At 55.9% G+C, this 26,281-nt stretch overlaps 5 protein-coding genes across 17 annotated transcripts in view; 3 read left to right on the forward strand and 2 right to left on the reverse strand.

The window, feature by feature from the left end:
- Positions 1 to 193: 193 nt before the first annotated feature.
- Positions 194 to 3,285, reverse strand: CCDC117 (coiled-coil domain containing 117). The gene is made up of 4 exons (XM_088135022.1): positions 2,840 to 3,285; positions 2,599 to 2,751; positions 2,349 to 2,513; positions 194 to 2,157 (listed from the first exon to the last, which is right to left on the reverse strand). The coding sequence occupies exons 1-4, from the start codon at positions 3,283 to 3,285 to the stop codon at positions 1,902 to 1,904; spliced, it is 1,020 nt and encodes a 339-aa protein (XP_087991148.1). The 3' UTR covers positions 194 to 1,901.
- On the forward strand, positions 3,211 to 11,576 carry LOC103065363 (solute carrier family 2, facilitated glucose transporter member 11-like). 2 transcript variants are annotated; one of them, XM_088135016.1, is made up of 13 exons: positions 3,211 to 3,346; positions 3,822 to 3,923; positions 4,974 to 5,072; positions 6,307 to 6,467; positions 6,927 to 7,051; positions 7,285 to 7,414; positions 7,510 to 7,658; positions 8,002 to 8,189; positions 8,640 to 8,750; positions 8,847 to 8,948; positions 9,164 to 9,236; positions 9,854 to 9,981; positions 11,198 to 11,576. In XM_088135016.1, the coding sequence occupies exons 1-13, from the start codon at positions 3,284 to 3,286 to the stop codon at positions 11,396 to 11,398; spliced, it is 1,632 nt and encodes a 543-aa protein (XP_087991142.1). In that variant the 5' UTR covers positions 3,211 to 3,283; the 3' UTR covers positions 11,399 to 11,576. The 2 variants fall into 2 exon arrangements, with proteins under 2 accessions (XP_087991142.1, XP_087991143.1); XM_088135017.1 differs by lacking the exon at positions 3,211 to 3,346 and adding an exon at positions 4,395 to 4,545.
- A 722-nt stretch (positions 11,577 to 12,298) lies between these two features.
- On the reverse strand, positions 12,299 to 14,382 carry HSCB (HscB mitochondrial iron-sulfur cluster cochaperone). 8 transcript variants are annotated; one of them, XM_088135027.1, is made up of 7 exons: positions 14,120 to 14,380; positions 13,954 to 14,050; positions 13,796 to 13,885; positions 13,566 to 13,710; positions 13,366 to 13,413; positions 12,664 to 12,728; positions 12,299 to 12,540 (listed from the first exon to the last, which is right to left on the reverse strand). In XM_088135027.1, the coding sequence occupies exons 1-7, from the start codon at positions 14,323 to 14,325 to the stop codon at positions 12,487 to 12,489; spliced, it is 705 nt and encodes a 234-aa protein (XP_087991153.1). In that variant the 5' UTR covers positions 14,326 to 14,380; the 3' UTR covers positions 12,299 to 12,486. The 8 variants fall into 8 exon arrangements, 6 of the variants coding, with proteins under 6 accessions (XP_087991153.1, XP_087991152.1, XP_087991151.1 ...); XR_015795126.1 differs by having other exon boundaries at positions 12,522 to 12,540; positions 13,235 to 13,413; positions 14,120 to 14,381; XM_088135026.1 differs by having other exon boundaries at positions 12,299 to 12,728; positions 13,235 to 13,413; positions 14,120 to 14,381.
- A 32-nt stretch (positions 14,383 to 14,414) lies between these two features.
- CHEK2 (checkpoint kinase 2) lies at positions 14,415 to 23,865 on the forward strand. 3 transcript variants are annotated; one of them, XM_088135018.1, is made up of 14 exons: positions 14,415 to 14,687; positions 14,947 to 15,071; positions 15,231 to 15,378; positions 17,319 to 17,412; positions 17,765 to 17,873; positions 18,678 to 18,734; positions 18,986 to 19,047; positions 19,585 to 19,684; positions 20,073 to 20,159; positions 20,829 to 20,992; positions 21,500 to 21,615; positions 22,649 to 22,734; positions 23,298 to 23,372; positions 23,727 to 23,865. In XM_088135018.1, the coding sequence occupies exons 1-14, from the start codon at positions 14,450 to 14,452 to the stop codon at positions 23,811 to 23,813; spliced, it is 1,548 nt and encodes a 515-aa protein (XP_087991144.1). In that variant the 5' UTR covers positions 14,415 to 14,449; the 3' UTR covers positions 23,814 to 23,865. The 3 variants fall into 3 exon arrangements, 2 of the variants coding, with proteins under 2 accessions (XP_087991144.1, XP_087991145.1); XR_015795124.1 differs by lacking the exon at positions 23,727 to 23,865 and having other exon boundaries at positions 21,500 to 21,692; positions 23,298 to 23,373; XM_088135019.1 differs by lacking the exon at positions 18,678 to 18,734.
- A 194-nt stretch (positions 23,866 to 24,059) lies between these two features.
- The window catches only part of TTC28 (tetratricopeptide repeat domain 28), a 49,891-nt gene continuing 47,669 nt past the window's right edge, over positions 24,060 to 26,281 (forward strand). For all 3 annotated transcript variants that reach the window (XM_088135004.1, XM_088135005.1, XM_088135007.1), the window contains exon 1: positions 24,060 to 24,278. In XM_088135004.1, coding sequence (XP_087991130.1) covers positions 24,192 to 24,278 — 87 coding nt within the window. In that variant the 5' untranslated portion in view covers positions 24,060 to 24,191. The remainder of the gene's footprint in view (positions 24,279 to 26,281) is intronic.

Below are 26,281 nucleotides of genomic sequence, written 5' to 3' on the forward strand. Positions count from 1 at the left end.
TAAACCCAACTCCCTGACAGCTCACAATGTGCCAAAACAGATCTAGCAGAGGTCAAAGGGATTTTGCAGCGCACCCCCTCTCAAAGTAATCTTCATAGCTTTCTACTATGTAAGCCACTGAGAGCTGAACTGATTACAGCAAGGTTAAAGTGACAAATCTTCAGCACTTGTCAGCAACATGCAACATTTTACAAATGTTTTAAAAAAAGTTTATTGACGTACAAATTGTGATTTGGCCCAATAGCAGACAGACCACAATGCACTGTTGCTGGTTCCCATATTAACTATCCAACAAAACACTTCCAGAATTCCCACAAGCAATTCTTGTTCAACAAATGAGTGCCCATCTATCACTCAAAGAATTACGCTTTTGGATACACTTAAAAAGCAGGTTTTTATTCTCTGTGAGTGGGGATTGGGTAATTTCAAGGGCAGCCAATCCAATGATTGGGAATGTTACTTTATGTGTAGTCTAAGGAACAAAATCCTTTTCCCCTTTCCCACACCAGAGCAAAGTCTAACCAGCATTAATCAGAAACACCTCTGATAGAAAAGGCAGTCAGATTACTTGGATTCTGGAGGGCGTAAGCAAAGCCAGCTCCAATCCTGTGGGCACTTGGCACTAGCTGTTCTCCCTGGGACATAGCATGGGCTGGTTTCTGACCTCTCACAGAACATAGAAGGGCCATCCAGCTCCTTCCCAAACTTCTATTACAAGCTTTTAAAGGGGCTTGGGCTTGCTGTTCAACAAACAGAAGAGAGAGGCACAAAGGCTTTTGCTAGAATGAAAAAAGTTACTTAAAAGCAAAGGCAACTTCACAAAGTAGCAATATTAAGGTGTCAGTTGTCAACATTATCAGAACGAGTTTACTGAGATCTATGTAACATTTTAAAGATTTGTCCAATCTCAAATTTAAAAAAGGTTATTAGCTATGAAGGCTGATACATTGGGTCCAAGAAAAGGTATCTGCAGAAAATGGAAAATAGAACCCAAGACACACAAGCTACTTTCAATCATCCCTCTTTCACGGAAAAAAAGAAAATCAAGTTTGCCCTTTCTGGATTTCTGACAGGCAGTTTGTAAAGCTTGAGCTTTTCCTTAGGTAAGCTATTTCCTGACAAGGGTTGAGGCATAAAAATTCCGCCAATAATTTCCGTTTACGGTGGTGTTGCAAGAGCTTCAGAGCCCTAGGCTGCCAACTGGCTCCTCGGGCACACAAGAAGCTAAAAGAAGGGCACAACCTGACAGCTTAGGCAGTCTGACGTTTTAACTGGTACGTTATGTACCAGCAGCTGAGCTCAGCTAGGTTGCCACAGGCATGACGTACTTCCTTCAGTGCTGCCAGTGCCCCGAGATCCCCCACAGAAGGAACTACAGGGCAAAGGGGGGTTTTGCCTCCGCCAACAGGAGCCACTCCTGGCTCAATGGTTCACACAACAGAATTCGCAAGTCAATGCCACTGACTGATGTTGAGTTGAGCTGGTGGAGGAGCTGTGTCGCCAGGCCTGAATAGACATTCCTTGCCAAGGGCTAGAACAGGAGCTTCAGGTTCGCCCACCCAGCCCAAACTTTGAAAGGCTGCAGCAGAAACGAACACTGTATTTGTCACAAGCAATCAGATTTCTCAGGATCCCTTTCAAAAAAGATCCAAACTGTACACTGGTGCTCCAAGAAAACAAGGCTTACGGGGCACAAGATTTGGCATCTCACTGTGTAAAAAGGTGACAAGGTGCATGCACAGAACCAGCCAGGTTATTTTCTGGAGCCCCAAAGTGCCTTCCCCATGTTCTGGATTTATAGGTAAACCCCTGGATTCTTGCAGAACTGCACCTTCCAATCTCTGCAGCGTCTCTGCTTGCTCAGAAAGTAAAGGTGAAGCAGCTTGCTTCTTTCCCTTCTTCTACAGCTCCATCTCTTCTTCTGCAGGCCCACTCGGTCCAACTGCCCCAAAGTGGGCCAACGGCATTTCTGCTTGCTCAGGCTGCTCGAGGAATTCGGCTGTCTGTGATGGAAAGGCAGCGTCCAGGGCTGCTCGCTTTCCAAGGCATCTTTCCGGGACCAATGGCTTGTAGGTCTTAATACAAGCCAAATCGTCTTTCTCAGGGAGGAATTCAGGGAGAGGCTTCCACAGCACCAGCTCCATCGATGGACGGCTCCTGAGGGAGACAGAGCACCAGGGTCAAAAACCACTCTCCAGGAGCACCCCATTGTCCATTCCCTGGGGCGGGTGTGCTACCCCCACCCAAGGCCCCTGCAAGGGAGGGGGCAGCTGCAATGGCAGAAGTGCTGCGTGAGGTGGCTGGGATTCAGCCCCCCCTTCCCTTTTGGGAGCGACCACCAGACATACATGGATTCAATGATTTTCTTGGTCAAGATTCCTTCGTAGTCCTGCTTCAGTCCAGTTTGCAGCGTGTGGGACAGGACCAGGGTGGGCAGGTGGCCCTCAGGCTGGCCTGCAAGTCCCTCCTCCTCGTCGTCCTCGCCCTCCTCCTCCTCGTCCTCCTCGGTGATCCTGGCATGGAAAGGAGGAAGCCTCGTGAGAGGGGCGCGGGGCAGGGGGCGGCCCCTGTGGGCGGGCGGGCGGCAGAGCGGCTCACCTGTCCTCGATCTCCCGCAGCTTCCGGCGGGCAGCCTCACACTGCTGCTCCGGCCCGGCCTGCTCCATTTCCTCGCAGGGCGCTTCCGGCGGGCCTGGGGGCGCCCCCGCGCAGGACAGCCACCCCGCCGCCGTCTTCTTGCCCGGGGGGCACCTGGGGAGGAAACAGCGAACAGGCTGGCACCCGGCGCCGCGGCGGACACCCCGCCTGCCTGCCTCCGGCCCGGCCCGGCCCCGCTCACCCCTCCGGCTCTTCCTCCATCCTGTGCTTCCTCCCGCCGCGCAGCGGCGTCCCGGCCGGGCTCACCAACGAGGCCGGCGCGCAGGGGGGAGGCCTGGCCGCCCCCCGGGCGGCGAGGCGGCGGGGGCGGGGGCGCGGGGACAGCGGCGGCGGGAACGCGCTCGGCAGCGGCCCGGAGGCCATGGCGGCCCCGGCGGCGGGGCGCTTCGCTCGGGGCCGCGGGCGCTCCGCCGCCAGGCCGCGAGGCGGGCTCGGGCCACGTGACCGAGGCGCGCCGCAGACGCCGGCACGTGACGGGGCCGCAGCGCGGGGCTTGCCGGGAGTCGTAGGCGCCGCAACCCTCTCCGCGGCGAGCGTCCCGGCGCCGGGGGCCGCGGAGCGGGAACGGCGGGCGGGGCCGCCAGGAAGGGCGTTGCCCCGCCCGGCTGGCCGGCTGAGAGGCAGCATGGAGCGGCAGCCGCTGGTCAGCGGGGCCGGAGCCAGAGCCGGCTGGGGCGCCGGGCGCCAGGTGAGGGTCGCCTCGCGTCAAGGGCGGCGGGCGGAAGGGGCGCCCCGGCGCCGGACGACCCCGGCCCCCGCCCCGTGCGCGTCGCTCGCCCGGGGCGTCCCTCCCGCCCCCCCGGCGGCGGCCGAGCGCCGGAGCCCCCCGCCGCCGCAGCAGCCCCCTCGGGCCGCCGTCTTTAGCGGTGGCGGGCGGCGGTCAACGCTGCCCGCGCTGCCCCCGGGCCGGCGCCACCGCCAGCGGAGCCCCGGCGTGACCCTGCGCCCTCCCTCGTCGTCCGGGGTCTCTCCCGCGGGCTCCGGGGGGGAGCGGGGAGAAGAGCCCCGCCGGCGCCGCTTCTCCATCCCGGGCACCTCCCCCCGCCTCCGGCGCGCTTCTCCCCTGTCCTGTGAGGGAAACGGCGCCCCCCCCCCGCTTTCTTTTGAGGAGCCGCCCCGGCCCGCGGCGCTCCTGGCGACGGCGTTTCCTTCTCTTTGCCCAGCTCGACCGCGCGTCTCCTCCGTCGCCTTCAGCAGCCCCCCGCCGGGAAGAACTCCGCTGCCTCCGGGCGGACCCCTACGACGGTTCTGGCGCTTCGGGCGGGGTAAGCGCGGCCTCCGAGTCCAGGAGAGCGGGATGTCGGAGGGAAGGCCGAGCGACCGGCTCTGTAGACGGTCCGTCTGCCTCGCCGCCGCCGCGAGGAGGATTCCCGGGCTCTCTCCGCAGCCGAGGGGCGGCTGTCCGCCCTCGGGAGGACGGTTGCTGGAAGGGCTGCGTCGGGGGGGTGGGGCGCAGAGGTGTTCTGCCGGCTGTCAGGGCTGTGTTGAACCAGGTCTGACCTCCGGTTCTGGCTTCTGCAAACCCTCCGTGGGGTTCTCTGTGTCGTCCCCCAGGAGGTAGAAAGGGTGCCCTTGTGGGTGTCTGCGCAGGTGCTGGGAACAGCTGGCTGCTCTGGGATTTTCTAAGGGGCAGTTCCCTTAACTGCCACCGCCTCAGCTGGAAAAATATTGCAGCTGGTCGGTAAAAAGGGAGCTTGCCCCCCACCCCCGCCCTGCCTTGTTTTCTGACACATCAGAGCCCAGGGAAATGTCCGCGTGTCAACCCTAACCCTAAACCATCTGAAGTGAGAACTCCCCTGTAGCCAAAGGAGCTCTTCGCAAGCGTGAACAGGCAAGAATTTTGGACGTCCAGCTTTTGTAGACTGACCCGGGAGGAGAGCTCCGACGGTAAGGAGCGCGAAGGCTGCTGAGCAGAGAAAGAACCACAAACAGCTAGCGGAAGGAAGAAATAGCGGCATGATGTTCTTCGACTGATTTGTGGTTGACTCGTCTTATTCGTTCTTTGGCAGTTAATAATTTATAGAGTAAAAGATTATCTCTGGCTTTCCACCTCGTAGTTCAGAACTGAGGGAATTACTGATGGTCCACCAATAGGCCGTCATCTCCTTCTGCCGATGCAGTCTTCCTAGGCTGGAGAAAACAGTGGCTCGGTTAACAAAAAATGCCTCCACCCCTGGCTTCAGATGGCCCTGGTCATCTGCTCCACGAAATGAAAAGGCCTTTTCTCTGAGTCAGAACTGGGTGCTTAAAATGGCCGGTTTCCGGTAGCCCGGCTCTTCTTGACCACGGCATTTTGGACTTCTTTCTTTCTCTAGCTCCCAACCTGGACCCTCTTCTGGACTATGTGTGCGGCTGGAATTGGAGGGACCTTTCAGTACGGATACAATGTTTCTCTCATCAGTGCCCCCACTCAGGTAAAACATCATCCAAAACACCTTGAAGGGTTGTTTGTTGCTGCTCCACATGGCAGGAAAACTCTTCCGTTCATACTTATCCAACTCTTGGAAAGTGTGGCGGGAATGTGCATGGACCAGCACAGTCTTTCCACAGTGCGTGATTTACTTGAAAAAGGCCCCATGTCCAGCTGGGCTGAAACTGCCCCAGGGCCTGAGTGCCGTTGCTGCCTGGTGATGATGGACATTGCAGGAGGGAGGATGCTGGCTTGTTCCTACCCAAATGAACCCCTGCCTGGACACAGGACACATTTTGTCCTGGAAGCCATAGGTCTAAACAGCTGCCGCGTTGTCAGGAGGACTGCATGGGGATCGCTGGCTGGGCAGCTGTAGCCCCCTTCCGCTGCGTCCCCCATTCTAGTCCGTCTAGCCATTTTGGAGGAGAAATGCTAAGCTGTGGGATGTCCGGAGTGACACCTACTCCCCCAGCGCCACTTGAGAAGCCTCCCTGGAGCAAAGGCCAGCCCAAGCTGGGTGGTTCTTCTGCGCCTGCTGGCGACAAAGCCAAACGGGTCTGGTGCAGAGGCAGCTGTCACTTCCCCTCCCAGCTGATCCCCTCGCTAGTTAGACTGTGCAAGATTGGTTTACTGCAGCGTTTCATGCCTCTTTGGACAATTAAAAAGAAAAGTAACTGTGAAAGAACAAAAGCATGTGCTTGGGTCACGCTGAGCAGGATCCTGAGGCTGAACTGCAGTTCAGGAGATAATTCACAAGGTGGCGTTGAAAAGCAGAGGCTTTCTCACAGCTTTTTTTTTTTGGTAGCATGCAGGCAGCATCTAGCCAGGGAGATCGGGGGGGGGGGGGGGGTCTCATCCAAAAGAGTACCTCTGCAGCCAGGGCTTCCAGTTGAACGAGGAGCCAGAAGCAAGTACAGAAAGTGGGGGGAGTCCATGGCCATCCTCCACAGAACAAGTGCTTTGCACGCTAGATCTTTCTGTGGCAGATGACTCTTCCCAGAACGTACATCTGCAGCAAGCTCTAACCGAAGGGCTGCGTCAGTTTTGTAAGATGGGGAAGGAAGCAAAGAGGTGGATTCTCAGCAACTCGTTTAGCACCTTTCTGGCACAAGAGCTGTGCTGCTCTGGCCCTGATTAAGAGTGGGGAGGTCTCAGGCAGCCCCCGTGCAGGAGACCCTTACCTGAGGAGAGTGAACTGCTTGCTCAGCAGCGCCCACATTCTTCCTTTGGGTTTTCAGCACATCCACAAGTTCCTCAATGACACCTGGCAGAGTCGTTACCAGACCGAGCTGAGTTCCAGCACGCTGACTCTTCTCTTGTCCACCGTTGCTTCCATTTTTTCCCTAGGTGGGTTCTTTGGGGCCCACCTTGGGGGCAGCATGGCTGGCTGGCTGGGCAGGTGAGTGATCATTCCAAGAGGCGTGATTCCTTTGCTCATTGGACAGTTTTCACAACTGAAACTCCTCCTCCAAAGAGTTGAGGGAAACAGACAGGCCCTTGTCCATCCTCGATCTTCACTGCTCCCTGGAGAGCAAGGACCTGGCCAGACCCGACATTCCCTGGGGAGCACAGCCAGAACTGCCCCATCAGAGAGAAGAGGTGTTGCAGGGATGGGCTTTCGTTATGTGGCTGGATGGGAAGGAAGCCTCTCGGTTGCCTGAGAAAACCGCAGCTGCGCACCAGCACCCAGAGGGGGGCCCTTCAGAGAGAGGAAACTTCCACTCTTTTGAAACCCCGAGTCGCTTGCTTTTCCTGCTGCCTGACACGTTCCCAGCCTCCCGTGGGCGGCCAAGAATTGCTGCAGCGGCTCTTTGGTCCCCTCCTTCGGTGCAGCTCCTCTTACCGCCTTCTTCGGTAGGAAAGGAGCTCTTCTGATGAACAACTTCCTCGCTCTCCTCGCTGCTACTCTGATGGGAGCCAGCTTCCCAACGGGGCTCTTCGAATTGCTCATCGCTGGGAGGTTTCTGATTGGAATGAATGCAGGTAAAGCATTGGAGTTTGTCTCTGGAAAAATGCAGCCAAGATTCATCCATGGTACTGAATTGGGGTGCTTCCTGTGAGAGACCAACCTGCGGCACGTATGCGATTAATTGAAGACCACCTTCTGTCAGGGGAGGCCTCTCCGCTACACAGAACTTTTTTGAAATGTAACCCGTGCCTGTGGGACAGAAACCCCGTGGTAAAGGGGCTGCTCCTGAGATCCTCCTCCATTTCAGGCGTTGGACTCTGTGTGCAGCCTCTCTATATAGGAGAAGCTGCCCCCAGACACCTTCGAGGGGCCATGACTATGGGCAGCTCCATCTTCCTGACAGGGGGTATTTTGACCGGACAAGTGATGGGTCTAAGGTGAGTGTTGGATTCTGGGTCCCCTGGGCCCCAGGTTCAGGGGCAGCTGGCCACCTGGGGACCTGAAGCGTTGCTCCTTCTGCTTCTTCCCACAGGGAGTTGCTGGGTGGAGAGGGGTGCTGGCATTTCCTGCTCTTGAGCTGTTGCTTACCAGCCATGATCCAACTCCTGACCCTTCCCTGGTTCCCAGAGAGCCCCCGCTTCATGTTTCTTGACCGAGGAGACGAGGCCAAGTGCATCAAAGGTAGAGCAGGCTGAGGCCTTTGGCAGCCCCGCCCCCTAGACCCCCAAGGGGAAACCAAGCGCTTGCTTTCAGGCCAGGAAACCCCAAGCCAGTGGCTCGTTCTGCCCACCAGAAAGAAATGGAGACTGCCAAAGTCTTGTCCTTGTCAAGGTGAGGGGATCTCCGGGCAAATAACCCCTCCCAGCTTAGCAGAGCCACACCTAGAAAAGGGAGGCGGCAGCTGGGAGGGTGGCCTGAGATGCTTTGGCTCCTGCTGGAGAGCAGCAGAGCATCTAGCTGCCACGGGACAAAGTGGCCTCAGGTGGGAAACCCCCTGGAGACTGACCCCCATTTCTCCCCCCAGCACTGAAGCGCTTCCACGGCCCTCTGCGCTACCAGAAGGAAATGGGGGACATCCAGAGAGAGAGCTTTGCCCTCGGAGGGGAGAAGGCTAAGAAGCCATGGCAGCTCTTCGCTGACCGTAGCATCCGTTGGCAGCTGATTGCAGTTGTCTGCCTGACCATGGGCCAGCAGCTCAGTGGGATCAATGCGGTGAGTGCCAGGGCACCCCTTGGCAGGAGCCTCTACCCACCTCCTGCTGCACACACATTCCCTTATCCTGCAGGCTGAGATGACTTGGAGCCAAAAGCAAGACGGGAATAGTCCCCCCCCCCACCCCCCCAGTTGGTGCTCAGCTCCTCCTTGCAGCCACTGTCCCCAAGCATCTCTGGCCAAGATAACCGGGGAGCAGAACAGGCATGGTGTTGGATCTTTTCCCGAGCATCGGCAGCAAGATCCAAAGGCAGACCTGAGGCCATGCCAGCTTTTTAGGAAAGGGTCTGGGCAGATGAGCCAGCATGCCGTTTTTGGTGAGCAGCACTCCAAAGCTGCTTCCGTGGGCTCAGAAAAGGGCTGTCACGCCCCATTGGTGGCCCTGTTGGCAAGCCAAGGGCATCCTCTTCCAGTGACTTTGCTTCCTCATTGTGTCGTGCTTTCTGTCAGATTTACTTTTACGCCAGTTACGTCTTTGCAGAAACAGGGATTCCTCCCGAGAAGATCCCCTACGTAACTTTAGGCACAGGGACTTGCGAATGCCTCACTGCCCTCACCTGCGTAAGTAGCAGAATCCAAGCATTGCGTGCAGCCACAAAGGGGTTCTTTTGTGACTGAGCGAGGAGAGGCTTAGGTCTCCTCCTCCTCCTCCTGCAGGGCTTGCTAATCGAATCCTTGGGGAGGAGAGCTCTGATCCTGGGAGGCTATTCCCTTATGACGCTGTGGTGTGTCATCCTGACATTCTCCCTGACATTCCAGGTAGGTGGGGAACCTCCCCCTTCCGGCTAAGGGGGAAGCATGCCCATTACTCACCGCACCCGCCTGCAGTGGCTATAAATGCTGAGCATTAGCCAGGCCCACCACGCGCACAGCACCGTCTGCCCCGGCAGCGCCTCCCGGCCCCTTGGCTCACGGGATCCTCCTGCCACTTAGGAAAGCAGATGCAGCCCAGCCATCTTATGCTTTCTCCTCAGGTGTATGCGTGGGCGCCATATCTGAGCACGGCCTGCATACTTGCCTTCATCTTGAGCTTTGGGCTTGGACCAGGTATCCCCCTTTTATGATTATAGTGAAATTAACACACGCAAGTCTGGGGGGCCTGCCAAAGGGAAGAGGCTGAGGAAGCCTAGCTGAAGAGAGCCATGTCTGCAAGGGGGCTAGGGGCGGGGGAGAGAAAGCCAGGAGTCATTGTCGCTTGGTGCTCTTTCAGCCTGGATGGCATGTCCTTGTTACATAATCTCAGCATCACGAACCAAGACCCCTTCATGCTGGTCTGTGACCGTAATAAAGATTTGCTTCGCCTTGCATGCGCCTCTAAGGAGTTCGGAGGCGGGTGGGGGTGGCCTTCCAAGACGCTTGCCAGCCACGTGGATTTACACACGGTGCCGCCATTCATGAAACCTCGCCTTCTGGCACAGGACCCTACTGGAGCCCTTTGCTCTACCCTGGAATGAAAATGAGCATCCATCCATTTGTATCCTTCCATGTAGACCTGAAACCAACTTCCCCCAAAAGATAGACAAATCACCTGTTTGCTATTTCTGTTTTACATTCCGTCATATCTACCAGAAGGTTGAACTGGCCTGCATCCTCCACAACTGGCCTGTTACGCCGTAATTCACCATGCCCACCCCTTCTGTGCTAACAAGGGCCCCTTCCTCCAGGTGGCGTGACAAGCATTTTGACGACCGAGCTGTTCACGCAGTCCTCGCGCCCTGCTGCTTACGCCATTGCAGGATCCGTGAGCTGGCTGAGCTTCTTCGCTGTGGGAATGCTCTTCCCTTTTGTCGTGGTAGGTTGGTGGTTCTGTGAGACTGCGTGTGTTCCAGCCTTGTGCTTTGGGCTACTTTGATCGTTTGTGGCCAGCTTTGCCCCTCTTCAGCTGAGAAGGCTCCCTGAGGGTCAGGGACAGAAATGATCAAAACACCCCCTCTGCGTGCTGACAAAAGAAACGGTACCGCTGTACAAAAGGAGAAGCATGGCATTATGGTCCACTCACATTTTGTGGAAATGATTTTAGATTTTTGGTGGGTTTCGATTGTCCTCATGTGGATTTATCTAACTCTCGTTAAGAGGGGGCCCAGAATTTAAACACTGTATTTAGCCTACGATCATAAGCTTTGCAAAGTGAATTGAAGTGTAAGAACTGTGGTACTCGGTTCCCAACAAAAGCAACTTTCATTGCAACCAAGGCAGGTTCGAAGGAAAGTTCATGTACTGGAAAGTACCGAACAGCTCTAGAGCATTGCTGGAACTGAGTCCCGCGCGTGCCAAAACTCAGTTTTACCTCACTCCCATCCCTCCTGCTTGTCTTTGAATCTCTCTTGCGCGTGCCAAAGATGTTCTCTGGTTATCACGTTGGTATGAACTTGGGCATTCCTGAGAGCCAGATAATAGTCCATCTGCGTCTAACGGTGAACCTTCCAACCTCCCCTCCCTCGCCATCACTGTAATGGCAGAAACGAAGCAAGCGAACTAAGGGTGCAAGTGATCGATTGCGAGGATTCTGACATGAAGCCTGACACCCAAGAAGGATATGCTCTGGCTCCCACCCCTTTCAAGGGAGGCCTAAAAAAAAGGCATTCTTTACCATTTAGCATTGGTGGAAATTGTGCCACCCTGTGGGCATCTCTTTGATCAGGAGAGGTTGGCCTGTGGGAGAGGCAAGTGCTTGCCAGCTTCTCTCCTGCAGTAACAATTTCAGAAACCATCCTCATTTCAGCATAGAAGTTTGACAAGCGCATTAATGAAGATGTGTTTGTGAAATGCTGCTGCCAAATCCAGAAATGCAAATGTGTGCTACCTTGTATGCCTTCAGTGACCTCCCAAACAATTGCAATGTACCTGTACAGCTTGAGGGGATGCCTTGGACCAGGGCAGGAGGCTTGGTTGGCTGTAGCCAGAGGCTACAGCTAGCCCTGGTTGTCTGCCCACAGGGCATTTGCAAAACTGCAAGAGATTGCTGCCCTGCCCTGTGGATTCACGTTTTGCTTTCTTGCTTCTTCCAGAAAGGCCTGCAGCAGTACTGCTTCGTTGTGTTTTTGCTAGAATGCAGCACAGTGGCCGCTTTTATTTTCTTTATTATTCCTGAGACAAAGAACAAAACCTTTCTAGAAATTAAGAGAGAATTTCACAAGCTCAACTTTGGGAGAGCCAGAGAGCCGAATGGAGAACCGTGCGAGAGGCAGCAGCTTCACCTGGAGCTCTAAGGGCTGGGGCGGGGTTGGGCCGTGGGACCCCTGCTTCATCCAAGGATGCCACCCCAGCAGCCCAGGACCAAGAGCCTGCCAGCTGTGCGGGCAGGGGAATATGTGCCCTTTCCTTCTCCCGAGACCCGCTCCTGCATCCTAGAGAGCAGGAGGCTGTTCAATAAAGCAGCTGCTTTTCTCCTGGCTCCTGTTTTCACGTAGAGACCGTAGCTGAGCCACTCCACAGTCAAGAGGATGAGCATGGGAAGATCCAGCGGGGTTAAAGCTGGCAGGGTTGGGTGGCAGTTAGCGAAAGCATCGTCCCAGGGATCAGGTTTGTGGTAAACGGGCAAGCTAGGAGTCCAAAAGGGAGTGCATGTTACGCTAATTGGAAGCCTCTAAGGCAGGAAGAGGGAACTGGAACACTTCCTCCAGAAAGAGGACACATGTGGAAAGCTCATGGTATTTTGCTTAGAAAATCATGAGGGAAAATAGAGGCTTATAAAATAAGCACAGCATGAACTCAAGTCACAAGAAAGACCAGTTGGCAGGAGGAGGAGGAGGATGCCCCTCATCTTAACCTAATTGTAAGCTTAGTTCGTGACCGTTGGGCGAGGCCACCCTAGAGCCTGATCTGGTTGCAGGGCTTTTTCTTACCGTTACCTACATGCCATTCAGGGCGCTTCTGGCCATTTGAGAAACTTTTCTGTGGAGTGTTGGGCAGGAGACCACACTCCCTTTTTGCCCTGGCAACCTCTGTGAACCCACCCCAGCATCCCCGGCTACAGGGGGTAAGGGTGGGGCAAGCAATCTCCTCCCTGTCATGCTGCCTACCATCCTGCTGGGCAGCAAAAGCAAGAGAGCCCCCCCAAGCATTTTCAGCCCACTTCTGCCAAAAGGGACGCAAGAAGTACACACATGCCCTCTTCCAAGCGCCTTTACTTTGATTCGCTTCATCTTGGGGGCTCGCTCATAGGCAGCTTCTGGCTCTGGCTCACAAGCAGGGCCGGAGAGATGAGAGTCTTCCCTCCCATCTGACCCCAGGGGAAGCGGACCGTCTCCCTCCCTCCGGCTTGGTCTCAGGCGCGGGGCAGCGAGTCGCTGAACAGCTAGTTCCTGGCCCAGGCAGAGGGCAGGGGGTTCCTTCCTGCATCATACGGTGGCTGCTCCATGGCGGGAAAGGGACAAGGCAATCAATAAGCACGCCATGGGACTTCAGGCAAGGATTGCCCTAAGGGAAAACTGAACATGGTGAAGGATCAGGAAGGGGCTTTCTTTTCCTTCACCTTCTCCTCCAGGTTTGCAAAATATTTCATTTTGCCCAAGAGTCTTCTGGCCTCATGAAGGTCATCTGCAATTACAAGACAGAAACAAGACTTAAAAAGTTAGCCTGTATGCCAAAAATTCCCAGGGCTCTGCACTAGACTGGGAAGTTGGGAAAAAAACCTGGAAAGCCAAAAGAACCTTCTGTACCATTGCTAAGGAAACTGCATGGCTGTGTCCAGGCACAAGAGTTCCATCGAGCCTCAGTCTTTATCTTTTTAAAAACAGGCAATTATCAGACCCTGCTAGCATGACTTCACAAAACAAGGAACAATCAAAAGGAGGAAAAAACTGCCTCTTAGCAGGATTAGAAACTCAGGTACACAAATGGATAACAATTTCTGCTTAAGGCAGCAGTGCAGAGGAAGGCCACAAAGCCAGAACTCTGGAAAGGGCAGCAGCGTAACTCAGCAGGTCCGGGAGGTCCTTCCCTTTGTCTGCAACAGCCAAGCCCTCTTGTCCCCTTTTTACACCTCCTCCCCCTCCCCAGAGAAGTCTGCCGGTTCTGCCTGCACACAAGCAGACCTTCCTGACCTAAAAGGGGCTGGATGAGCCCAGTCCTGGTTTTCGCCAGCCGCGGTCAGAGTGGGCGGTTCCGGGAGAGCAGAGTGGGCCGGAGTCAGTCCGCTCAAAGCCCCCCACCTCCGGGAGGCAAAGCCTCCTACCTTGCTCGAAGGCCTTGCGCACCTCCTGGACCAGTTCCTCTTGCTTTGCTGGAAGAGAGAGGAGGAGGAGGAGGAAGCCACGCGGCCTTCCGGCGCCCCTTGGGGAGGCTGGTCGCCGAGGCGCGGGGAAGCCCGGAGGGGCCGCCACAGCGCTTCCGGCAGCCGTGCCGCCCGCCCGCCGCCCGGGGCTCCCCACCGACCTGCCAGGAGGCGCTCCAGCGCGGCCAGGCTGGCTCCGGAGCGCGCGGCCGCCAGCTGCTCGTTCAGCTCCAAGACCTCGGCGAGGAAGCCGGGCTCGGCCTCCGCGTCGCCACCCGCCGCCAGCTCGAGCCCACTCAGCTCCAGCTGGAAGGAGGAAGAGGGCGCGTTTCACGGCTGCCCCGCCGCGCCCCGCCCCGCCCCCGCCCCCGCCCCCGCCCCCGCGCCTTACCAGGTAGAGCCCCCGGCTGAGCGGGCTGCGGAGGGTGCGGTAGGCCAGGTTGACCAGGGCGGCGTGCTGCTCCGAGAAGCCGCGCTCGGCCTGCAAGGCACGGAGGGTCACTCCCGCCCGCATGCCCGGTCCCGCCCCGCCCCCCGGTCGCGTCCCACCTGCGGCCGGCGGCTGAAGCGGTCCGGGTGCAGCGAGCGCTGCAGGGCCAGGAAGCGCTGCCGGAGCCGGGCCACGTCCACGGCGAACCCGCGCGGGCTGCGGAAGAGAGCGCGTCAGCGGCGCCCGCGCAGCGCCCCCCACCCCTCCGCCGCGGGCGCGCCTCACCAGCCCAGCAGCCCGAAGAAGTCCGCGCGGGGCTCCGGGGGCTGCAGGGCGCGGCACGACGGGCAGAAGCCGGGCGCCCCCGCCGCCGCCCCCAGCGGAGCCCCGCAGCTCCAGCAGCAGCGCGCCGGCGCCTGGGTGCGGGCGCGGCGCGGGCCGGGGCACGGGCACGGGCGCGGGGCCCTCGCGCGCAACGCCCGCCGCCACATCCGCTCCAGCAGGCCTGCCCGGGCTCTGCCCTGCCCGCGCAGGCGCGCGGCGGGGGCGGGGCGGGGCGGGGCGGAGCAGCGGGAAGCGCGGAAGGCGTCCTCGCCGGCCGGGTGCCGCGGACCCATGTCCCGTCGGGAGCCCTCGCCGCTCCGGGAGGCCGGGACTCAGCCCAGCCAGCCGCCGTCGGGCTCCTCGGCCAGCTCCTCCTCGGGCACGCTCAGCTCCCTGGAGACCCTCCCCGCGCACGACTTGCCCGCAATCCCCGAGGACCAGGAGGCGGCGGCGGTGGCGGAGGTGGCGGCGGACGCGCCTCGGCCGTGGGGACACCTCTACGGGCTGGCCAGGGGCTTCCCCGACTGTGGTGCGTGGCCGGCCGGGGGCTTTCGCGCGCCCGCGGGGGAGGGCCCCGGCGCGCCTGGGATCGAGCGCAGCCTCGGGCGCGCCTCCGGGCTGCGTTTTCCCGGGCGGGGGCGGGGGCGGGGGCGGGGGCGGGCTGCGCCGGGTCCCGGGCGGACCGCCGCGCGGAGAGAGGCCCCGTTAGCTCGGCTGGGCTGGGCTGGGCTGGGCTGGGCTGGGCTGCCGTCCTTCCCGGGCTGACGGGCCGTCCTCCTCCCGCTCAGTCTGCCTGAAAAACGAGTACTGGTTCGGCCGCGATCCTGGCTGCGACTACAGCTTCTCCAAGCTGGATCTGGCCAAGAGCGAAGCCTACCGGCAGTACAGCAAGAAGCATTTCCGCATCTTCAGGGTAGGTCCCGGCGGCGGCTTGGGCGCCTGCCCCCTGGGAGAAGGGCGGCAGGAGGCGCTCTGCCGCGCCCGCCGGCCGCTCCCCGGCGAACCGTGCGGGACCGCGGGCGGCGTCCTGGGCATCGGTGGGAGCTGAGCGCCGGTTTGTTGTTCTGCGAAGGAACCGGGGCCCCGGGGCTGCGTCATGACGTACCTCGAAGACCAGAGCGCCAATGGGACTTTTGTCAATGACCGCGTGGTGGGCAAGGGCAGGAAGGTTCTTCTGGCTCACGTGGCCAAAATTGCCCTGTCTTTGCCGCACAACAAAGGTAGGAAAAGATTGCTTGGTGCCCAAACGGCTGGGGGGAGGGAAGACCCACTTTTGAGACAGACACATACACGCACGCATGCACGCACGCTGTTCAACATTTGCTCTCTGGATGTTGTTCCATCCAGGTAGAGCAAGAGCAAACTCAGAAGCAGGCTGGCACTCACCTGGCACACCTCCCACGCCCAGGGCTGGACCCCCACCCTGCAGAGGGCATTCAAAGCCCTCCCCTATGGCTCAGAAATGATTGAGGTAGGGTCTCTGCAGAACCGCCTCCTGGCTCTCCCCATTTCTCCTTCAGGCGATCCAGCCCAGGTGCGCGCAGTACAGGTGCCTGGGGCTGGATCCCTGCCAGAGTGCACCCAGGCTCTACAAACTGCTCTGTGCTTCCCCCACCCGCCCAACCCCAGAGGCTCCTGTGGCTGGACTCCTGCCAGCTGCACTCCCAAGTGCCTGTCTGGGCAGAGCAGGAGCGAGCTCCGGCAGCATGTACGAGCCTGCAAATATTTTTGATCCCCACCCAACAGCTTTAAGGAAAAGAAACAAAGCTGGCCTCTAGGTTGAATGCTTCTTGGGCAAATGCCCCTTCCAGATGGCCACAGTTTGCCTTGAACACTTCCTGCCTTGGCTGCTTTTCTGGGCAGCTGAAGACAGCCTTGCTCTCTAGGAATCTAGCTCTCAGCTGTGCATCCTGAGGCCTCCTTCAGCGCAAGGGGTAACCTGAGCCTGTTTACATAAAGGCAGATGGTCTTTTTATTTGTTTGCTAGTGGTTCTTTGACTGGCCCAGCTGATTTTCACGCTGGACTGATACTTTCAGTCACAACCCCCAAGGTTTGTTTCCTGCTCATTATTAGATATGGAATTTGGAATAGTTTTTGCTCCTGCAAATCCCACTTTGCTATAGTCCATGAACTTCCTTAGGAGGATATTTGATGCTTGTTGTGATCTCTTTTTACATTCAGTAACTAAACTGGTGTTGTCATCAAATTTGGTTACTAACAGGTAAACAGTAATATTTTGATTCCAAATCACACGAGAAATTGATCTTGTGGAATAACCCAAATTTGAAAGTAGCAGGGAAGATATCTTATGGGAGCCCTTTGGCTCCAAAAGATCAACGCTTTAGATCAGTTGAGTTCTAACATTTGTTTTAGAGATTTTGGATATTACGTGTTGAGGGTATGGCTCATTCACTTGGCTTGGCTATTTATTTATGAGATTTATAGGCCACCCCAAACTTTCACAGCTCTGGGCATCTTACAAAATGCAACAGTAAAAACACTGAATGTATCAGAAAAGAAAGTCTGGAAAAAATCAACCATTTAAAAGACCAGAAAATCACTGAAGTGTGTATTATTAATTATATAGTATGGTCCTGATGCTCTATCAGCCTCCAAGGCAATTTTGGGATCCATAAGAGATGTAGTATCTGAATAGAAACCAACAGTTCGTTTTTACAAGAAATGTTAAGGTAAAACTAAAGTTAATATTCCTTATACATCTGAATTGTGGAATGAAGAATTATCCAGTTTTGAAGAATCACTAAGAAATGTGAAGTATATTCCTACTCAAAATTAAAATTCATCAGAAAATATTATCTATTTAATAAATCTAGGTTTTCTTTTTTTCACTGCATAATCCCTATCTTTTTTTCTTGTTGGTGTTTTTTGCATTTCACCATTGAAACAAGTTTCCATTTGAACTCTTGGGCCCGATGATTTATTCTGTTTTAATTGCCACTGAGACCTAGACGTTCGGCCCACTGGCACTTGCCTCAGTTCTTGAAAACGTCAAGGGAGGTGTAACGAGGTGACACAAAACTAATTTGTCCTGTTACTACGTCTCCACATTTAGCCATGCTCATGGAGGTTAGGGCTAGGTTATGCAAAGGGGCATCGCGCCAATCGTAACAGGAGTGCCCTCTCTGCTCGCCTTCCCAGTGTTTGTGTTCTCTGACCTCATGGAGGCTGGCCCTCAGCTGGAATATCCCAAGGAACTGCGGGAGAAATACATCATCTCAAAGACGCTGGGCAGGTCGGTGGGAGGGATCCTTTTCTCGGGGGGCAGGTTTGGTTTCCGTCCACCTGGAAAATTTGAAATCCACCTCTCTGCGTTGGTTGAAGCTGCTCTCGTGCTGCCTGGGCAGAACGGACCATATCAGAACCAGATGAGGCCAGAGAGCTGAGCAAAAGCTTCCAGTGGCCATCCTTTGGGGCGGGGGGGTCTCTTGGTCCTGGCCGGCAAGTGAATCAGCCATGTGGGCCTGCCCTTGCTTGCTCCTCTCTGCCCGTTGGGGGAGGAGAGGCCAGAGCGTGGCTGCCAGGCACCCTGCGCGTAGGTCTCTCTCACAGCTGGAGCAGCAACGAGTTCCTCCTTTTCCTGTTAGTGGGGCCTGTGGAGAGGTGAAGCTGGCCTTTGAAAAGGACACCTATAGCAAAGTTGCCATAAAAATCATCAGGAAGTGCAAGTTTATGACTGACCTCTTGCCACAAGTGGTAAGTCTCTGTATTTTGTTTGTGCCCTGACCCTAGCTGGAAGGAAACTTTTTGAAGAGAGGCAAAGCGTCCTTTTAAAGTGACTGAGAATAGCGCAGGAATTGCTTCCCTGATTTTAACTTGTTTGATATGTGGCTCTCACAGCAGGAGAGAGTTGCCTGACTGACTGATGCAACATGTCTGTGTGTTATCTGGCTGGGTGTTTGTGAGCGCCGTGTGGCCTAAATGCTTTTACTCTCTGTGTGTTTTTCACTAGAGGTTGATGCCAGAAGAAAATATTGATTGGCCTATTACGTTGCTCAAACCCCTTGCCCTCCACCGTGAGGGAACCCCTTCATAAGGCCTTCAAATTTCCAGGGGGCTTAAATTTCATCCAGGTGCATAGTTCTTCTACGAGGATCTTAAACTGCCCCGCTGCCGGTCCCCCCATTCAGCTACTGAATGGACGGGTGCAGCCCTGGAGAAAAATGAGTGGTAGGAGATCAGCTGCACGAACAAGCTTCAGTTACCAGTCTGTGCCCCCACTTCACTTTTTAAGGTGAAGATCTGTTCTCCATGAGTCTGCTTTGTCTGTCTGTGCATGCAAAACTTTCACCTTTAAACTTAGTTTGCAGTTCAGCTGAGAGTTTTCAATTCATTTTCCCTGCTGTTTTTGCTTCATTACAGCAGCCATTCTTATCAGGGTCTTGGGCACATTTTTGTGGTAATTGTGAGCTTCCTTTGTTCTGAAAATTGCTTCCATTTAAAAGGATGAATTCAAGCTGCACAAGTAACTTTATATTTTGATGCTCCATTACTTAACAGCAGGACAAACCTTTTAACATTGAAACGGAAGTGGGTATCTTGAAGAAGATCAACCACGTAAGTCAAGCTTCAAGGCTAGTAGCTTGTTCTGTGTTGGTTTGGCGCCTCTTCTCCTTTGATTGGAACTAGGCCACTGGTAAGGTTTATTTGCTTTGAAGACTCTGACATTCTTCTTTTTTTTTAAGAATACTTAGTAAGGTGGCATGTATGGATTCACAACCCCTCTTTTCAAAAGAAAAAATAAATTGCTGTTTTAAACACTTTTCTTAAGAATCACTTCTGAATATTGTCTTTCTTTCCTTCTGCAGCCCTGCCTAATCAAGATAATAGACTTCTTTGAAGGAAAAGACTTTTACATTGTGTTGGAATTGTAAGTCATTGTTCTGAGTTCCTGTTTGTGGCTCATGATTTTGCACCCACGACGAAAGTGAGTATATGAGATGGCAGCACGCAGGGATGCCCAGAAACCAGCAGGAAAGAAGCAACATTAAGGAGATGGGCTGTTAAGGGTGAAGGAAAAGAAAGAAAAGATGTCTATGAAAAATTGGGATAGCCCAATTAATGGTAGGAAGTGGAGTCCATCCCTGTTATTTGTCCAGCTGCTGCTTCAAAAGTTCCACGTGGTCTGTCTCAGCACCTGACTTCTGGCTAAGTCCACATGAGGTGTCTGATGAACGAGTTACTTGATCACAAATGCTTGTGGTTCAAAGAACCATGAGGTCCAGCAGGGCAGAAAATTGGAAGCTGGAGTCATCTGCAGAGGACACCCCTTCTTTTCTTTGGCTTGCCTTCTGTCTTAAGGAAGAGCAGGTCTTTCAGGACAAGTTCTGGATCTCCATGCATTACATTGACATGTGCTTCCTAGAAAGAAAACAAAACTTTCCATCTTTTTCCCCCCATCTTTCAGGATGGAAGGTGGGGAACTGTTTGACAAGGTTCAGCGACCAGCACGGTTGAGTGAAAGAACTTGCAAACTGTATTTCTACCAGATGTTGTTGGCTGTACAGGTAATTGTGACATCTCAGAAAGGGAGTTTGGCTGGTGGCTCAGTTGCAGTATTTTCTGTTGGCACATTCACTGGGCTTGTGGCTGACAATCTCGAGGCGGTTGTATGCTTTGCATTACATCCAGCAGTCTCTGTAAGGAATGGGGGTTTGACATCTGGGGAGCATGTCAAAAAGGCACTGCATTTTTATGACTAAGCTCAAACAGAAGCTAAAAGACAGTTGGAACAGAGGTGTGAATAACAGTGAATATTGAGCAGTAGCTCGGCAAAGCTTATACCTTAAAAATAAAATATGTTAGCCTGAAGAGGTGCTACCAGACTCCTGTCTTTCATCTTCTTGTAAGTCCATTTATTCTATGACTTTTTTCCCTTTTTGATATTGCACAAAGTACCTTCACAAACATGGCATAATTCACCGGGATTTGAAATTAGAGAATGTGCTTTTATCGTCTACGGAAGAGAACTGCCTTGTCAAGGTGAGTGGTCTATATGCAAAGGGGAATCGAATTATACTAGTGGAAAATGCCACTTGCTCTGCCAATACAGGCTGTATGTGGACATGTTACTGTAACAATGACAAAGGTCCTTGATGGTGTGTCATGAATTTTATCATTGTTATACTAACTCAAAATATATATAAACAACATTTTGGCTAATAACTCGGTGCTTTGCACATCTCAAAAGTGCAGGAGAACCACTGAGGATTCCACCTCTCCTCTCTTCCCTATCTAGTGCTGTCCCAGAGAAATATGCCCTGTTTTCCAAAGCTATATTGCTCTGTTGTCATGGAATTCAACATTTAAACCTGAGAAATGTGAAATCCAGGTCTTCTCTGTCTAATGAACAGGGATATACGTGTGTGAGAGAGAAGGAAGAGTAAAGAGAAGTGCAAAGTAGGAAGGAAAGTTGGGGTGTGCATTTTCTGATTGTTCTTGGTTTGCATGGCCCGCTTCTCTCCTCCAGCAAATATAGGTGATTTCATTGGATCTGCAATTTAGATTCCATTCTGAATTTGAGGGCAAATTGGACATTCCTTTCATACTGAATAAGATAGCAAAGTAAGATGTACATTTCCGATGAGACAGAATGGCACAAGGAAAAGTTTTCTTTCAAGTTCTGAACTGTTCTCACTTTCCTTGTACAAGATTACAGATTTTGGGCAATCCAAAATTGTTGGAGAAACTTCTCTCATGCAAACATTATGTGGTACTCCCGACTACCTTGCTCCAGAAATTCTACATTTTGCTGGAACAGCTGGATATGGACGATCTGTGGACTGCTGGAGCCTTGGAGTGATTCTCTTTATGTGGTAAACAAGTCTAGTATGGCTGGTAAAATATTTTGATTTACATTCTGTTCTTCACAAGAACTAATGCCGAACCTAGGTGTAAGCCCGCTGAAGTTGGAGTAACGTCTGGGTGGCGTTATAGGATGGCAGCGTATCGCAGCCCTGCAAAACTTGCAGGTCAGGGCAAGAGTGACCCCCCAAACCCCATCTCCTTGGCAGCCTGACGTGAAACTTAGCCATGCTGGAGAGATGGAGGGGAGGGGCCACCTTTTGGTGGCAGACTGAACATTATTCTGATGGAGGGCTGAGGGCTGGAACTTTGGGATGTGTTTGGGAAATTTTATTTTTTAAAAAGCAATACACCTGTTTTAGGATTTACACGACAGTTGTCACATTTTCTACCTCAGAATGGTGAGAAACCTAGTCAAAAGCAGCTCTGAGGACTACAAAAAGGGGGTGTGCGCTGCAGTTGTCCCCCTGTTGTAGAAGAGGCTAGAGCAGGACATTTCTGTTCCTCCTTTTGCTCAGCCTCTCTGGCTACCCGCCCTTCACTGAGAAACGTGCTGGCCCGTCTCTGAGAGAGCAGATTGCCAGTGGAGACTACTATTACGTTGAAGAAGTGTGGAAGGACGTATCCAAAGATGGTATGGCAGTGCTGTCTCAAGGAATTGGGAGGACCTGGGGGGCACCAGCTGACCGCTTTTTGGCCACCTGTAGAATGGTGAGTCAGCAGGCCTTTGGGATGACCACTCCGCCTCTTGAGGCGGGACTGCCCGAAGGTTTGCGGCCTTTGGGGTTCCATCCTGAGTAAACCTCCAAGGAGAGGGGGCTGCTGAGACGCCCAGCCCTCTCTGGCATGAGGGGAGTACTTAGCTGTGAAGAGCTGGTGGGGAAGTCTGGATGTTGAGCCCACCTGTACCCTTGCCTGGGAGAAACAGGTTGGGGAAGACTAGCCTCTGGCGAAAGCCCGTAGAAGCGCCATGTTAGGCATGATGAGGCTGAAGCCAAAGGAGCTAGTGCCTCTCCTTCAGCCTTTTCCTCCCTCTGGAGGAAGCGCCTGGGCCAGAGGCTTTGGGCAAAAGGGGTCTTTGGAGACCGTGGCAGGAGCTGCGCTTACAGGCCTTCCAAAAAGTCAGCGCCTTCACCAGCATTGTGAGATGATGGGGGGCCCTGCCCCCTTTCTGTCCCTTCCTAGGCTTATGCTAACGGAAGGTTAGTCATAGTGTGGTTATTTATCTATGCAATTTGGAAGCCAAATGATTCTGGGCAGCTTACACTTTAAAAGCAAATAATAAAATAACGATGAAATAGATCTTGTGCCTCCAGAAGAAAAACCATACAAACAAGCAGAAGAGCCCCACCCCACAGCCTGGGAGCATAGCCAAGCGTTCAAAGACTTTCTGAGCATCATCAGGGTGGGAGCCGTACAGACCTTGGGGAGCTGCTGTTCCAGAGGGCAGACCCCCGACAAGACGTGCTTCCTAGTCCTGAGAGGTGGCATTGTTTGGTCGAGGGATAAATTTCTCAGCTGCTGTCACAGTTCCAACAGGAGAGGGGGGGAGCGCAGGGATGGCACAGGACAAGGAAAGGCGCTGACAGCATTTACGCACCAGAGCAATAGGTGGAGCTCCCCTGCGTTAACCGCCTGTTGCTAAGGGCTCTGCTTCTTCCTCGCAGCTTTTGACCTGGTTGAGAAGCTGCTAGTTGTGGACCCCACCAAGCGCTTGAAAATAGGAGAGGCCTTGGAGCATCCCTGGCTGCAGGTAGGGGCAGAGGCACTTGCCCATCTGCAAGGGTCCCGCCTGCATACCTGAGGAATTTTCTTCTGGAGGAGATTGGGGGTCGAGAATGCCAGGAGGAGGTGGGGTCCCCAAGCTGTTCTTGCTGCTCGCGTTACGGTTCTGCAAGAAGGGGAATTAGGCTGCGGGGTGTGCCTGAGCGCCCCTTTGCCAAATTCTGGTCCAAAGGGTGACGGGAGGCAGCCGTGAGCAAAATCTGGAAAGCGCACTATGGGTTTATGCCCAGCAAGAGTCAGGTTTCCTTTCCTTTCCTGCCTGCCTTTCTTCAGCGTACTGTTTCTCTTCTTTGCCAGGCTCTGTGGAGCTCTGCTTAGCTAAAAGGGACTTCAGTTATTGCTTCGTAGGTGAGCGTGCAGGGAAGCAGGGTGATGGAGGAAAATGCTGCGTAGGTCAGGGGGGTTACTTCCTATGGCAGGATTGCACCCCGTCCACTGTGGCTCCCCCCTCAGCATTCGCCCAGTGTTTCATTGACCGACGTGTGTGCCGTCCTAGGGTTTGCCTTAAATCTATGCACGTGTTCCTTGCAGGATGAAAATATGAGGCGTACTTTTCAGCAGTTACTGGCTCAAGCGCAGGACGCTGACCCTCCGCCTCGGACTTTGGTGCGTATTCCTTCCCTTTGCCTTTCATTTTGTTCCAGAAGGGCCCGCGGCTGTAAGCCCGGCTTGCCGTAATGCTATGCCAGGAGCAGGGCTCCTCCCATGTCCGACTAAGCGGTGCCCGGGGACCCCGCGCTGCTCGAGTCTGGGGGCCGAGGGCCCGGCTCAGGCCTCGTTCCGGTCCCCTGTTCTCGAGTAGCGACCGGCCGGCCGGGGTTGGGCTTGGGTGGGGAGGGGGGCCCCGGGCGTCCCTCCCGGCCCCGGTTTGCCCCCCCACGCCCGCATCCTTGCCTCGGTGCCTGAGGCGAGCGGAGTGGCTTCGCTCTGCGCGCGTGACCGAGGCTTCTGCCCCTCCAGGCACCCGCAGGCAGAAAGCGAGGCCCGGCGCAGGAGGACGACGAGCCCGGACCTTCCAGGAGGCAGAGGGCGACGCCGGGGCCTTGACGGCTGCGCCGGACCCCTTTCCTTGCCAATAAAACTTGAGAACGGCGCCCTCCGCCCGCGCGCTCCTTTCTTTCGTCAGCTGCGCGGGCCGCGGCGGGCTCCGTCCGCGGGCGGGGCCGGGGGGCCGGGGCCCGCGGACCGCCCCTTCCCCCGGGCGGGGGGCCGGCGGCCGGGCGGGGCTCCCTCCGACTCTGGAAAACTCCGCCGGAGTGGCAGGGGGGCGGGTGAGGGGGCGAGGGCGGGCGAGGGACGCCCGGCCGTCCCGCGGGGTGGAGCGCGGCGCGAGGCGGCGCCCGCCCTCTAAGCGGCGGCCGGACCCGGAGACGGCGCGGGGGCGGCCCGGGCTCGCTGGGCGCGGCGGCGGCGGCCCCGGGGGCCATGGAGCGGCCGGCGGCGGCCTGGCGGCGGCGGCGACACAACGAAGGCGGCTGCGGACCCGGCGCGGGAGAGCCGCTGCTCGCCCGGGTGAGCTGCGGCGCGGGACTGGCCGGGGCGGGAGACCCGAGCGGGGCCCGGCGACGCTTCCCCGCGGCGGGACGCGCTGCGCCTTCCGACCGCCCGCCGGCTGGCGCAACGGCCCCGGGTTAGCGCGCGGGACGCAGCCCGGCGGAGGGAGGCTCCCTCGCGGGCCGGGCGCCGAGGCGGGTCCGCGCGGCTGCCGGCCGCGCTCTCCCGGCCAGCCCCGCCCTTCGCCGTCCCTGCGGGTCTGCCCGCGGTCCCCTCGCTCCGCCGCCCCGCTTTCCCGGCGGGCTCCGTCGGCCCAAGAAAGCTGGCTCCGTGTGGCGCGCCAGGCCGGGTAGTGGCCGGTCGCGGGCGGGCGGGCGAGGCGCGCGCCCACTTGCTCCGGGCGCGGGGGCGAGGCCTGAAGCGCCGCCTCGGGCCCGAGGAGCGCCGCGGCCCTCCGCGCCCGGGCGGCTCTCCGAGCAGCGCTCGGCGGCCTCTTGGGCAGCGCGTCCCTTGCCGTTGCCGGACGTCGGGCGGCAGCCCCCGTCGCCCTTCCCCTCTCGGAGACCCCCTTCGCGGCGGGGCCGGCTGGCGGGTCTCGCCAGAGGCCCCTGTGGCGGGTCCGGCCCCCCGTTCCTCCTCCGGTGAGCAGAAGGACTGCGACCGGAGGGACGGTGTCCTTTCCTGTTCGGAGGTGACCCCGGCCGACGCGGGACTCGCCGAGCAAACGCCGCCTCCCCCCACGGTGCGGTGGAAGGGCAGAGGCAAGGGGGCTCCGGCGCTCCCGGCGATAGATCTCGCAGAGCCGAAGAGCGCCTTCCGAATAGTCCGTTAAGCCCTGCGTGGAATCCGGCTGTCGTGTCCCCGCCGGGGCGACTCTGGTCTGGAGAGCTGCTCTCGAGGGGCTTTCAAAGACAGGAAGCAGATTGGGCTCCCACTGTTGTCTGCGCGATCTGGAGGGATTGAAAATTCAAGAACGGGAAAAGAAGGAATTAACTCCCTGTTCTCCAGCATGCTGCTGACCCAAGCTTCCTGGGTCTTTGACTTTGATTCACCTGAAGCAAAATCGTGGAAGAGAGCCTGGCATGTTACGGGAGCTCTCCCAAATACTGCTAACTTCAGTTTTTCATTGGTCGTGCCCCATGCTCCAGCCAAGGGAACACACATTCTCCTCTTAATTCTTTTACTAGTTCTGGATCTAGGACGTTAGTTACTGCCCCTTGTGTCCAACGTCCTACATGGAGAGAGGGAGGGAGGATTAAGTCGAATTATGGCTTGCTTGCTCTTCATCCGGGGAATGCCTCTGGATCCAAAGCTTCCACTTTGCATACAGGTGGCTGCAGGCAATGTAGCTGCCTGGAGATCAGCTGTTTCCCCGGGCTGGGAGGTCTTCCCACAGAGATGGAATAAGTTGTGGACCTGGGCTCGCAGGTGCTTTTTTAACTTGGAAACTGTAGGTGCACTGGAGCTTGTAATAAGGAAGCAGAAAAGTGGCTTCTTATCTTTTCAATAACTTCCTCTTCCTGCTGAAGCCAGTTCTGCTTGCTTCAGATTGGGGGGAATGTCTGGCCTGAGTGGATGTGGAAACTGGAAGCCCCGGTGTTCAAACTGGGATCCAGGCCAGCCTTGGGCTTTAGCAGCAGGGAGCCTCCTCTGGTGCTGACCGATTCTGAGATGAGTCCCTTTCTGACTCGCAGGGTGTTCTGCTCCTTTGTCCAGCCCGCTTGAAGGTCCTCAGCAGAGGGCAAATTAGGCTCTGGTTTTGCAGCATGCTGTTGGCAGTCTCCTTGTTGCCTGACTAGGCCACACAGGGGACTTCCTTGGAGGGATTCAGGAGTCTTGGCCTCCCCCATTTGCCCTGCAGCTGTTGGCTTGCAGAGAGCTCGGCAGTGGTGGTAAGCTTCCTTCTGCTTCTGCCCTCATGGACTTCTTTCTTCAGCCATGGCCCTCCTGCTCAGGGAGACAGACTGATTGGGGAGGAGGGGAGAGCAGAACTTGCTGGTCGTTAAGGCCCTTGAGGAGGG

Source organism: Python bivittatus, unplaced genomic scaffold (assembly GCF_059951505.1).
Source record: "Python bivittatus isolate LINGU-HERP-01145 unplaced genomic scaffold, Pbiv_v1 ctg000100_np1212, whole genome shotgun sequence".
Lineage (NCBI taxonomy): Eukaryota > Metazoa > Chordata > Lepidosauria > Squamata > Pythonidae > Python > Python bivittatus.

What these genes read in the sequence shown, in the direction of transcription:
- CCDC117 (XM_088135022.1), bottom strand. Translation starts at nt 3,285, where the DNA reads ATGCTGCCTCTCAGCCGGCCAGCCGGGCGGGGCAACGCCCTTCCTGGC. An exon ending in ATGGAGGAAGAGCCGGAGGG is followed by an intron (nt 2,752 to 2,839) that starts GTGAGCGGGGCC and finishes TTTCCTCCCCAG; the next exon opens with GTGCCCCCCGGGCAAGAAGA. An exon ending in AAGAAAATCATTGAATCCAT is followed by an intron (nt 2,158 to 2,348) that starts GTATGTCTGGTG and finishes TGTCTCCCTCAG; the next exon opens with GAGCCGTCCATCGATGGAGC.
- LOC103065363 (XM_088135016.1), top strand. Translation starts at nt 3,284, where the DNA reads ATGGAGCGGCAGCCGCTGGTCAGCGGGGCCGGAGCCAGAGCCGGCTGG. An exon ending in GTTCTGGCGCTTCGGGCGGG is followed by an intron (nt 3,924 to 4,973) that starts GTAAGCGCGGCC and finishes TTCTTTCTCTAG; the next exon opens with CTCCCAACCTGGACCCTCTT. An exon ending in TCTGATTGGAATGAATGCAG is followed by an intron (nt 7,052 to 7,284) that starts GTAAAGCATTGG and finishes CCTCCATTTCAG; the next exon opens with GCGTTGGACTCTGTGTGCAG.
- HSCB (XM_088135023.1), bottom strand. Translation starts at nt 14,325, where the DNA reads ATGTGGCGGCGGGCGTTGCGCGCGAGGGCCCCGCGCCCGTGCCCGTGC. An exon ending in TTCTTCGGGCTGCTGGGCTG is followed by an intron (nt 14,051 to 14,119) that starts GTGAGGCGCGCC and finishes TCTCTTCCGCAG; the next exon opens with CCCGCGCGGGTTCGCCGTGG. An exon ending in TCAGCCGGGGGCTCTACCTG is followed by an intron (nt 13,711 to 13,795) that starts GTAAGGCGCGGG and finishes TCCTCCTTCCAG; the next exon opens with CTGGAGCTGAGTGGGCTCGA.
- CHEK2 (XM_088135018.1), top strand. Translation starts at nt 14,450, where the DNA reads ATGTCCCGTCGGGAGCCCTCGCCGCTCCGGGAGGCCGGGACTCAGCCC. An exon ending in AGCATTTCCGCATCTTCAGG is followed by an intron (nt 15,072 to 15,230) that starts GTAGGTCCCGGC and finishes TGTTCTGCGAAG; the next exon opens with GAACCGGGGCCCCGGGGCTG. An exon ending in ACCCTCCGCCTCGGACTTTG is followed by an intron (nt 23,373 to 23,726) that starts GTGCGTATTCCT and finishes CTGCCCCTCCAG; the next exon opens with GCACCCGCAGGCAGAAAGCG.